The sequence below is a fragment of the Cyprinodon tularosa genome, unplaced genomic scaffold (genome assembly GCF_016077235.1).
Source record: "Cyprinodon tularosa strain WSP-4 unplaced genomic scaffold, ASM1607723v1 ctg46, whole genome shotgun sequence".
In the NCBI taxonomy this organism is placed as follows: domain Eukaryota; kingdom Metazoa; phylum Chordata; class Actinopteri; order Cyprinodontiformes; family Cyprinodontidae; genus Cyprinodon; species Cyprinodon tularosa.
This window is the reverse complement of record NW_024039185.1, coordinates 2,458,229-2,470,096: the sequence shown is the minus strand read 5'-3', so window position 1 is coordinate 2,470,096 and position 11,868 is coordinate 2,458,229. Positions and strand designations below refer to the sequence as shown.

General features: G+C 35.6%; 1 protein-coding gene across 1 annotated transcript; it reads left to right on the top strand.

Moving 5' to 3' along the window:
* Positions 1–5,807: 5,807 nt before the first annotated feature.
* LOC119793794 (potassium voltage-gated channel subfamily A member 1-like) lies at positions 5,808–11,374 on the top strand. The gene is made up of 3 exons (XM_038301060.1): positions 5,808–6,065; positions 6,229–6,971; positions 10,260–11,374. Exons 2-3 carry the CDS (start codon positions 6,306–6,308, stop codon positions 11,151–11,153), a joined length of 1,560 nt encoding a protein of 519 aa, XP_038156988.1. The 5' UTR covers positions 5,808–6,065; positions 6,229–6,305; the 3' UTR covers positions 11,154–11,374.
* Positions 11,375–11,868: the final 494 nt, after the last annotated feature.

Sequence of the window (11,868 nt, the reverse complement as noted above, 5' to 3'; positions counted from 1 at the left end):
TAATAGTTTACAGAGATACTGTGCTCTATAAAGGTATTTATACTACTGAACCATTTTGTAGTATATCATGTTTATACTACAACCTGTCACTACAAATACAGCTGCAGTTTTAGGTCTAACAGCTTTCCTCTTTGAGAGTTTTATTTTATTTTTTTACATTCACAAAATGGTTCCAATCTGTCAAACTGGGTAAAGAGCATCAAAGGACTTTGAAGACTTTAATACAAGAGATTCTCTATTAGATTTAGGTCTTGATTGATGTCTGTGGCTACAAGAACTTTGAAATATCCATTTTGGATTTCTTTGTTGCCTCCAATTACAAGTCTTTGTATTAAGCATATTCAATCAAACCCCAGCAGGTTGTTTGGAGACAGACTGCATTAAGTCTATCAACAAGCAGAAGTGTATATTTTCTATGAATGAAGCCAGCTATTAGGAAATGTCGCCCATAGCCTCTTGGCTTTTTAGCTCAACTGTTGCAAAGCATCATCTCCCTCTGGTGGAAAATGATGGTAATGTTGGATTTTGTGAGTTTAGTTTTACATTTTTAAAAATATATTTAGTTGAAACAGGTAAAACGTTTGATCTTTCTAAGTTTAAAATATTTTTAAAAACAAAGGGAAATAGTGTTGAGGTTGCTCCTTTCGCTATACAAGGAAGGTTCAGCAATTAAACTAGCAAAATATGACACGATAAGACAGCCAAATTGTTAAGTTTCTCATAAGATAACAAACATTATGGCCAGAATTATTCATAATAGTTGATTTTATTTAGCAGAAGTCAAGAAAATAGTCCAGGTTTTAAAAGGTTTAAAGGTGATTTTACCATAATTTCAATCTTTCAGCTCTCTCTGCAAATTCTCCATCAACCATTTAACTTTGAGACTGGATAGTGACTAAACCATGTGTTGACAAAATTAAAAGTAAAAAACTTAGTCATATAAAAACCTTAATATTTCAATAGTATCAAAAGTTTGGGGCTTAACTATAATTTTTTATTTTAGTTTTTCAGGTTAGGGTTAGTTTTAGTTTTTCCTATTTACCTTTTTTCTTACATATTTTATACATCATTCCATATTAGCAGTTATATCTGAAGGTAAGATTTATGTACAGGTAACAGCAAAAAAAAAAAAAATTGTATGAAGCAGTGATTTCACTGAGTGTTCTCACACACAAAAAATTTGGTGGGTTTGGATATATATTTTTTAATTATTATTTTATTTATTATTTTTTCAATAACTTGATGACAATTTAAATCAAATATGGTCAGAATGAGTTTTAACAAATAATTGCATAACCTATTATTATTAGATCAACAACGTCTATCTATCGCTGCATGTTTTTGTACTTGCACAGGCCACCAGACTTTTATGGAAAATGCTGTTATTTCAAAGAAAGCTGCTGAGGTTCCCAAACATTCCTGCTTCTGAACAATAAAATAGAACCAAAATAGTGTCATGATTCAAACTACAGGTTGGAATATAAATGTTTTTTCGAAATAAACTATTGGTATCATAGTAATAAAACAGCATCATCAACTATTTTTTTAAATGTTATGTTTTAATGTCCTTAAACACATAAATGTGCATCGGCTTTTATCATTTTTATTCAGTTTAATTTCTTTCGAGGATCTCAAGACCCCATACTGGTGGGGTCACAACCACATGATTATACAGCTCCTCCACCATGTTCAAAAATGAGTAGGAGATGTTTTTGTTTTGCTGGTGGATCACTGAAAGTTATCTGCAAACATTAATGCCAGTCACTTCCTGTCAAAGTCATGAGATGCTTTTCAGACCAATGAAATTGCTTAAAAATAACGAGATCGACCTAAAATTAACATGAAAAAGTAATCTCATTGTGTCGACAGTTTGTTGAAGTACTTGACTTATTTCAAACAAAATAATAAGCTGTCATGTACTACTGGAAGGCTGTGACATTGTGAAGCACTATTACAGTTAACTTTTTTGCAATCGACAGCAGTAGGAGACCCTGGCATGAGTGATATAACCAGCTTGAAATGAGGTGGCAGAAAATATTGTCAGATTTCAAATGCAAGATAGTTCACGTCTTAGAGCATTTCTAAGGGCTGTAAATCTCCTTGAAGTTAAGCATAAGGTGATCTTAAATAATTTGTAACTTTTTAGAGATTGGGAAATGATGATCTATGCACTTTTCCTTTGTAAAATAGCTAACATTCATAAATTTGCGTTTAAAGGCCCACCTATTGGCACAAACACATAATGTTTACAGAGATACGTGCTCTATAAAGGTATTTATACTACTGAACCATTTGAAGTATAACATTTCTTGATACACCTGTCACTACAAATACGCTGCGTTCAGTTATCTAACAGTTTCCCTTTAGAATTTTTTTTATCTTTTGACATTCACAAATGGTTCCAATCTGTCACTGGGTAAGACGCATCCAGAGGACTTGAAGACTTTAATACAAAGATTCTCATTAGATTTAGTTTGATTGATGTTCGTGCTACAAGAAATTTGAAATATCCCATTTGGATATCTTAGGGCCTCCAATTACAAGTCTTTGTATTACTATTCAATCAACCACGGTTGTTTGGAGCAGACGCATAAGTCTATCAACAAGCGAAGTGTATATTTTCTATGAATGAAGCCAGCTATAGAAATGTCGCCATAGCCTCTTGGCTTTTTAGCTCCAACTGTTGCAAAGCATATCTCCTCTCTGGTGGAAAAGATGGTAAATTTGGATTTTTGAGTTTAGTTTTACATTTTAAAAAATATTTAGTTGAAACAGTAATACGTTTTGATCTTCTAAGTTTAAATATTTTTAAAACATAAGGAAATAGTGTATGAGGTTGCTCCTTTCGCTATAAAGGAAGTTCAGCAATTAAACTAGCAAATTATACACGATAAACAGCCCAAATGTTTAAGTTTCTCATAAGTATAACAAACATTATGGCAAATTATTCAAATAGTGATTTATTTAGCAGAAGTCAAAAAATAGTCCAGGTTTAAAAGGTTTAAAGGTGTTTTACCATAATTTCAATCTTTCAGCTCTCTCTAAGCAAATTTCTCCATCAACCATTACTTTGAGACTGGATATGACTAAACATGTTTTGACAATTAAAAGTAAAAAATGTCATAAAAAACCTAAATTCAATAATCAAAATTTGGGCTTAACTATAATTTTTATTTAGTTTTTCAGGTTAGTAGTTTAGTTTTTCCTATTTACCTTTTTTCTTACAATTTTAACACATTCCATTTAGCATTAAATCTGAGTAAGATTTATGTTTACAGTAACAGCATAAAAAAAAAAAATTTATGGTCAGTGATTTCACTATGTTTATATCACACAGAAAAATTTGTGGTTGGAGTATATATTTTTAAATGATTATTTATTTTATTATTTTTTCAATACTTATAATTTAAATCAATATGGTCAAAGTTTTACAATATGCATAACCTATTATATTAGATCAACAACGTCTATTCTATCGCTCATTTTTTGTACTTGCAGCCAGAGACTTTTATGGAAAATGCTGTTTTTCAAAGAAGCTGCTGAGTTCCCAAACATCCTGCTTCTGAACAATAATAGAACCAAAAGTATGCTCACCCATCAAATTACGGTTGGAATATAGAATGTTTTCGAATAAACTTCATTGGTACGTGCATAGTAAATTCAAGCACCTAGCATGCAACTATTTTTTACTTAAAATTATGTGTTTAATGTCTTAAACACATAATGCATCGGACATTTACAAATTTCTTCAGGATCTCAGAACCCCATACGCGTGGACATATTTACACTCAAACAAGAAGAAAGAGATGCTGGCACCCAAATTTGAAGGCATAGCAACTTATATAAGTGATCTCTGGTGCCGACAACAAGCAGTGGAATGTACCATCTGTATTTGAAGACATTAAAACCACTGAATTTTGTAGTATTTCACTCAATGTATTTTCCCCGGGAGCCTGCGCCATAGCTGACAGTGCAGATGAGCTGCAGTTGAAATTTGTCAGATTTTAGCTGTCTCACTGTCTAAACGATTGTTGTCTAGAAAGTCTCTTGCACAGCATCAAGCACAACTATGTTTTGGAAAAATGTTTTGTTAGCGTGAAAGATGTATGTTTCCAAATACAGACATTCAATTCTGAGTTCGGACCATATTGCATAGACAATGGCAGTAAATAAAACCAAACAGGAAAAAATGAAGGAAAAAGCTCTTCTTGCATGACTCAGACATATGGTTCCAGTTAACATCACAATGCAGTTCAGCAAACTTTGCTTTTTCACATCCTTGATTGAACAGAAAGCCTTTCTATGGCATCTCTCCAGAGATACAGGGTAAGTGGAAAACTCATAATATTTTTTTTGCAGGCTTAAGTAGCCTAACATGTAAATATTTAGTCCCACTCTCTAACAGGGGGCTTCCACTGTAAGACTCTTTTGACTTCTGCACACTGTGTTTGTCGGCAAGATATAAACTTGGGGACCGGTGTTAAAAGGAGATGAGTCAGTGTGTTGGATCATAGCAATACCAAAGGGAAACAAGGTATTTCATTACAAAACACAAATCCCTTGATTCTCTGTCTGATTTAATTAAAAGAAAAGTCATTATTTATAATCTGTGTTTGAATATTTTATTAACCCCTAGAACCCTACGGACCCACCGGTGGGTCCCGCTGCTACGTGACCTCGTAATTTTAACAAACCCCCAGTATTGATGTAAAAAACACCTTTGGCACAGTTTGGTGACATTTATGGATAAATGTGCCAAAATGGCCTCTCCGCCTAAGAAATTTCTCACTAATACCATTCTAAAATAAATATGATTCATCTGATTGAGTCCAAATTTGGTATATTTTTACACAACATTTAGATTTAAAAGTCTGTACTACTTTTTTGTGCTATAAATAATATTTTGGTAGTGTTTTGCAATGTTTATTTCAAAGAAAATTTTGGCGAGGTTCAAAAAAATGCAAAATATTTTGTATTTTGTCCCTAATATTTCAGGCAGGGTCAAAGCTACAATGGTGCTGACACCAGAAAACTATTCTATGACATCTTACCTTTACAGAGGTACCAAAAGTTTCTTCTTAAATCTAATAGCTGTGAGGCTATAAGTGATTTACTTTTGTGTGTTTTTGTCAGGCAGAAATTTATTTATACCCCCTGAGGGTGTAAGAGGTTAAGATTAATGGAAGGTGATTTATTTAGTGTAAACAAAGGTTGCTTTTCACTTATTTTTTTAGAAGGAGATTATAAAGCTCCTATAAGAGATTAATTAAGATTTTAATCATTCTTAGCAAAGGAGTGGAAATGAATGTGAATGGAAGTTTACATTTTGATTAAACTACTGAATTAAGCTGAGGCAGCACCAAGTCAGCACTGCATTAACCGGAGCAATGATGACTTTAAGATGTTTAAATAGTTTCAAAAGATTTTTGAGTTTGCCAAGAGAACCTGGCACGTTTTCTGACAAATCGTTAGAAAATCTGATGATTTCTGTCAAATCATCATGACATCTGTGCTGATGTTAAAGTGACATACGTTTTCTTTCTAAATTGAAATGAAAAACATTTAAAAATCTAACTGGTTTGTAAAAAAAAAACTACTTGAGTTTATAATCAAAAACTTGGCTTTGATATGGTTATACCTCAAATGAATTGAAAGCACCCCACTGTGATAGGCTTGGTGTCATTTGATCAGGAGGTGGAAGGCTGTCATCCTTCATGGCTGAAATGAAGGGACAGGACAGGGAGGTGGTGGAGGGGTCTGTGAAGGATCTAATTTCAACACGGCAGCATTCCTAAAACATTTCGTGCACGGAGGGACAGGGCATGATCCTGGATGTTCCTTGAGCAAACAACTGGTGGCAGAGGTTGTGACCAGTCTGATCCGTGACTCTCGCTGGACAAAGAGGACCACCGACTCGGCTAAAAGCAGAGCCAAAGCAAGGATTTTATTTATGTGACATACATGATGACAGGGAAAAAGACAGATTACTTGATGAGCAGCAGGAGACGTAAAATGTGATTCTTCATCCTCTCATTAGTGCCTTTCAGAAGCTCTTTTTCCTAATAGTGAGTAGACTCTCTTTTCACACTAACTCTCTCCTAACTTTGCTTATTGTATTTTTCCCTCTTAAATAAAATCTGAAGAAACTGTATCTAAACGTGTTGTTACTATCTGTAACTTCTGTCATAAGAAATCCAATTCATGGTTCTTCTATTCATCTGGTTTTAGACCGAGTCCACTTTGAAGTGCAGCTAGTCTACGAAGTCTCGGGAAAGGGGTTGGCTAAGTTCTCTGAGTAGGCAGGGATGGAAAGTGGGGACCCGGAGCGATATGAAGAAGAGGTCAGAGGGAACGAAGGGAACACAGAAAAAGACAAACACCTGAAGAACCAGCTCAACACTGAGGACAAGGGAGAGAAGGAGAGCAATGAGAGTGAGAAGAGGAAAGAGCGGCGACGTTCAGGGCCTCTGTGTAGGAACGGATGGGCTCTGAGTGAAAGATTGGCCATCAATGTTTCAGGAATGCGCTATGAAACCCAGCTTCGCACCTTGGCCCAGTTTCCAAACTCCATGCTCGGGGATCCCAGGCGGAGATCCCGCTACTTTGACCCGCTTCGAAATGAGCTCTTCTTGGACCGTAACCGAGCCTGCTTTGATGCCATCCTATACTTCTACCAATCAGGGGGGAGGCTCCGCAGGCCTGCAAACATACCCCTGGACATCTTCATGGATGAGCTGATGTTTTACGAGCTGGGAGAAGATATTTTGAACCGCTTCAAGGAAGACGAGGGCTTTCCTAAGGAGGAAGAGAGGCCCCTGCCAACCAATGAGGTCCAGAGAAAACTGTGGATGTTGTTTGAGCACCCTGAGTCCTCATCGGGGGCCCGTATCATTGCCATCATAAGTGTGATGGTGATAGTATTGTCCATTCTCATCTTCTGCCTGGAAACGCTGCCCGACTTCAAGAAAGAGGTTGGGAACAAAATGTTCTCTACCACATGTTTGGAAAAGAATAGTTTAAAGTATGAGTTTGGTTTATTTTTACACTTAGGTAGCCTAGAAATAATAAATTCTAAGCATTTCTTATTTAAAAGATGGATTTATCTTTGGTTACACCTGCAGGACAGGAAAGAGTAAGAAACCAAAAAACTTAGGTTAAGTTTTCATATAGACTGTTTCATAGTGAGCCAAAGATAAGCAAGTGAAAATTAGAAAGCCTCATGATGAATCCTAAAATATAGTGTTATCCTTCAAGTTTAAATGTGTAGTAATACACTGAAGTGAAGATTCTCTAAAACTGTGTTTAGATCTCTTCACATGTGTTTAACATCCTTTTTATACTTTGTTCTTATTTCTAGGTTTTAGATCAATTTGCCCATTATAACACCCATTTAGTATTATTGTCAAACAAGTCATATAGTACCTACATAATATAAAGTTCTGGAGATTTCCTCCTCAAATTTTTACTTCCTTTGTAATTTCAGCTGATTTTTATTGTAACAAATAATGTCCCTGCTTGTGCAAGGTTACAATTACAAGCCATTTTCTATTTAGTCTACTGAAGGAAAATATAATTATGTGATATAATATATATATATATATATATATATATATATATATTATTTTGCTCTGATTAAGAATCCTAATAAACATGGATTAAAAGAAAACGTTACATAAGGTTTAACAGTAAAAACAATCATTGGTATAGTCTGCTTAAACTAAATGAGAAATTGTTTATGTCAGTCTATAGCTCTAATTTCTGAAAATATTTAATAATCAGAAACATTTTAATAGAAAAACAAAAGTGAAAAATTGTTTGTAAACCAGTAAGAAATGGAAGCAGGAGATATAAAATATCATAAGAATGAAATACAAATTAAGGATGCCACTAAAACAAACCTGTGTAGTTTCAAATAATTATCAGGATAATTAGTCTTGCCAAGCTCAAATGTCACATATTACTTAAATTCTACATTCCTTTCTGAATTTCAAATAGCAAACAGAAAAATTGTCACTTTTTTCACAAAACTTTAGAAATAGATGTATTTTACCATAACACTATCCAAACCAAACTGAGTAATTGATAGTAACGGATGTCAAAACAAATATGATCTTTTGTTTTCTGTTTTTATTTAGTTGAATCACATTTAAGTAATCCTTTTTAACACCTCGAGTCAAACTTGGTAGATATGTACTAATCACATAGTGAGCCTTTTCTAAGAAAGGCTCACTGGCTAAACACCTAACTGACCTATTCATTATTGTATTCACGATCTAACATTCATAGCAATGGTGTCTGAGCCGAAGAAACTCTAACAGCCAAATGTTGCTCGGTTAATTGCCTCCATATCAAACCATTGGGGTATAGTGTTTTAAATGGAATATGTTTGACTATTTAGGTCAAAGGAAACTTGAATCCATGTGAAACAGGTGTTCAGGTACACTCTCTGCTGGAGATTCGCCACGGTGTGTTCGAAGGAAAAATACTGACACGAAAAGCTTTTGGCCAATAGTTCTGGAAGAGGACCAGAGAAAGTCTGCAGGAAGCTCAGGGTGTGAGTATTTTAGCCGGCTGTTAAATCTGATATGGATTCAGGAAGGGTACAGCAAGTGTCACTTGGGAACTAGAATACAGGCCGAGTGAAGGGACAGTTAAGTGTGTTAATGAAAGGTCACAAATGACCGTACACATGAGCAAGGGTTAGCCAAAGCTTGCTGATGGCTTTGAACCAATGAGAGAAAGGTCTCCCAGGATGAGCACGATACACTGGGTCATGTTATCACATTCCTCCAGGAGTGCTGTGCTGTGCCAAGCCGCGGTTTCTGCCAGGAAACTACTGTAACCTACTCCTGTCTGTCCGGACAGTACGCCCACTCGACTGCACTGGCAGTGTTACACAGGGAGATGGGAATACCGATAAAGGTGTAGATGGATGAGGCGCAGTGGAGGAAGACACTCATGTTTCTCTGTAGAGAGCTTTAAGGAGCTATATTTAGACTTGGGAGGCACATGGAGTGGATCAACACATACTGTAGATATCCAGCGTTAGTAATAAACACTGTCCCTAACCTGCTACTGAAAGTCACCATCAATAATCCTGATTTGTTTAGGATTTTTTAAATCTTTATATATGAAGATATAAAACTTGCCAGATATATTGCTCCAAATTTGCTTTAAATATCACCATACTTTTGACTTGATGGTGATTAAGAGAGGTTTCAAGTATCATATTATCTTGTGCCGAAATATGGAGATAAATAATCTGACAGATAGAACAACATGTGACCTGAGGAAAAAGAGTTCCTGAGAGTTTGACAAATGTAAAACATAGTTTCATGTTAAATGAACCAAATCTAATCATCAGTAACATACAAAATATAAGTAGAGCTTCTTGGGAAATTGTAAATGAACTGGATATATTTTAGTAATAAATGTGTATTTACATGGTAGCCCATGTAGGTCATGAGAAGTTTGTACAGAACCAGAAAACATCTTACTAGTTGACATAGCTTAGCATGAACATTGCTAACAGATTGTTTTCAGTGATGTCATCAAATTTCAGAAGTGGTGGTCATGTGTGAAACACTCTAGGTGATTAGTAAAGCAGTTTTAGACTGACTAGTTTTGTTGTATGGACTATTTTAAAACAAATTTTCATGGAAAAAAGTCAGATTGCAGGATCAGACGAACTACAAAGAGAGAGAAATGTAAAAAAGGGTTAAAAAAGTAAAACTGTTAAGTGCTTGCCCCACAACTTTTCGTCCTTCGCCTGGAGGATTTAATGTACCTTACTAAAGGTACCTCCTTTTCATTAGCTTCAACAGCTCACGGCACCCCTCTTCTTGATTTTCAAGAAATTGTCGATGGCTTATAAAAATGTAGCTGGTTTATTATTAAAGCAATTTCCTCTGCTAAAGGTTAGCACTTTTACTTTACTTGTTGGCCTTAGTATAGCAAGTTGCAGCACATATTTGCACTTACTAGCATTTATTAGTGTTTGCCATACACCAACATGGCCACATACAATTTAATGGCATTACATGGAATCAATCCATTGCTTAAGAAACAAGTCTTTCTAAGCTCTTTTTACTTTTTGCCATTTATGGTGATTTATTTATGATTTTAAAGCCAATAATTGTCATTTAATTGGTATTGTATTGGTATGTGTTATTATTTTATTTGTCAATCTAGTTGGTTCTTCATTGGACACAGGAAAATGTTTCAGGCTGTTGCTGTATCTCCTGTCTGTTCCTCTTTAGGATTATCACCCCCAGGTTAAGAATTCTTCTGAGAACATGCCTCCCACTCCAAGTGTTTTCACCGATCCCTTCTTCATGGTGGAAACCATGTGTATTTGCTGGTTTTCCTTTGAGCTCATCATGCGCTTTTCTTGCGCTCCAAGCAAGATCACCTTCTTCAAGGATGTCATGAACATCATTGACTTTAGCGCCATCCTGCCATACTTTGTCACCCTTGGAACTGAGCTCGCTAAAGACGATGACGCATCTCCAACCACATCCTTGGCCATCATCAGAGTCATCAGGTTGGTGAGGGTCTTCAGGATCTTCAAACTGTCTAGGCATTCCAAGGGGCTCCAGATCCTTGGTCAGACACTAAAGGCCAGCATGCGTGAGCTCGGCCTACTTATCTTCTTCCTGTTTATTGGAGTCATAATTTTCTCTAGTGCTGTCTATTTCGCAGAAGCTGACCACCATACAACAGATTTTGTCAGTATACCACACGGCTTTTGGTGGGCAGTAGTCACAATGACCACTGTGGGGTACGGTGATATGTACCCAGCAACAGTGTGGGGTAAAATGGTTGGCTCTATGTGCGCCATTGCCGGTGTTCTTACTATCTCCCTGCCTGTGCCTGTCATTGTTTCCAACTTCAGCTACTTCTACCACCGAGAGACGGAATGTGAAGATCGAACTGAGTACATTCATGTTCAAACTTCCCTGTGGGAGGATGAGGCGCCTGAAGAAGAGGAGAACGAGGAAGGGGATAGGGATCAAGATCAGGAATTTTATGCCAGTGAAGGCATCTGCAACCCTCTGAATGGGACTTTACTTGGCAGACTATGTGCTGGCCAGATGGCAGGGCACACAGGAGGGAACATGTATCTGAGGGAACCACTAGTAACACAGGTTTAGGTAGAGTGGGGCTTTGTATCCTTAGACAAAAACAGCACCGAAGTGTTATATAAAAGCTATTTATAACAAGTGAAAGGACTGGTGGGACTTCTTTTAAACTCCATTAAATACCTTAAGAAGGACAGTGGGCAGTTATATTACCTCCGAAAATGTTGTATTGGTTATATTTTTTCCTTAACTGCAATTTTATCCCCTAAACCCAGCTAAATATATCTGGAGATTATATATATATATATATATATATATATATATATATATATATATATATATATATATATATATATATATATATATATATATATATATATATATATATATATATATATATATATATATATATATATATATATATATATATATATATATATTCATAAAACAGCTCAGACTAGCATACTAGCAACTTTTTATTCTCAGGGTAACGGTATCAAAATAACTCACGCTAACATTTATAAGACAAAGACTGAGAAAGTATGTGCCTTGAAACTATGACGTCTTATTTATTTTTACTTTAAGGGTTGAAGTACAAGCAAGATATTTGATTGTTACACCATATCAGAACTCAGCCAATCAGTTGTTAAGCTGCCTCAGAAGAAAGACTGGGATCTGTCCTGATCCAAATCCACATTCTCAGCACTCTTTTGTAAAAGTATAGAAAGACCTAGTTTGTCTGTTATTTTAATTACAGGATTTTTGTATATGTAGGTTTGCTATGCAA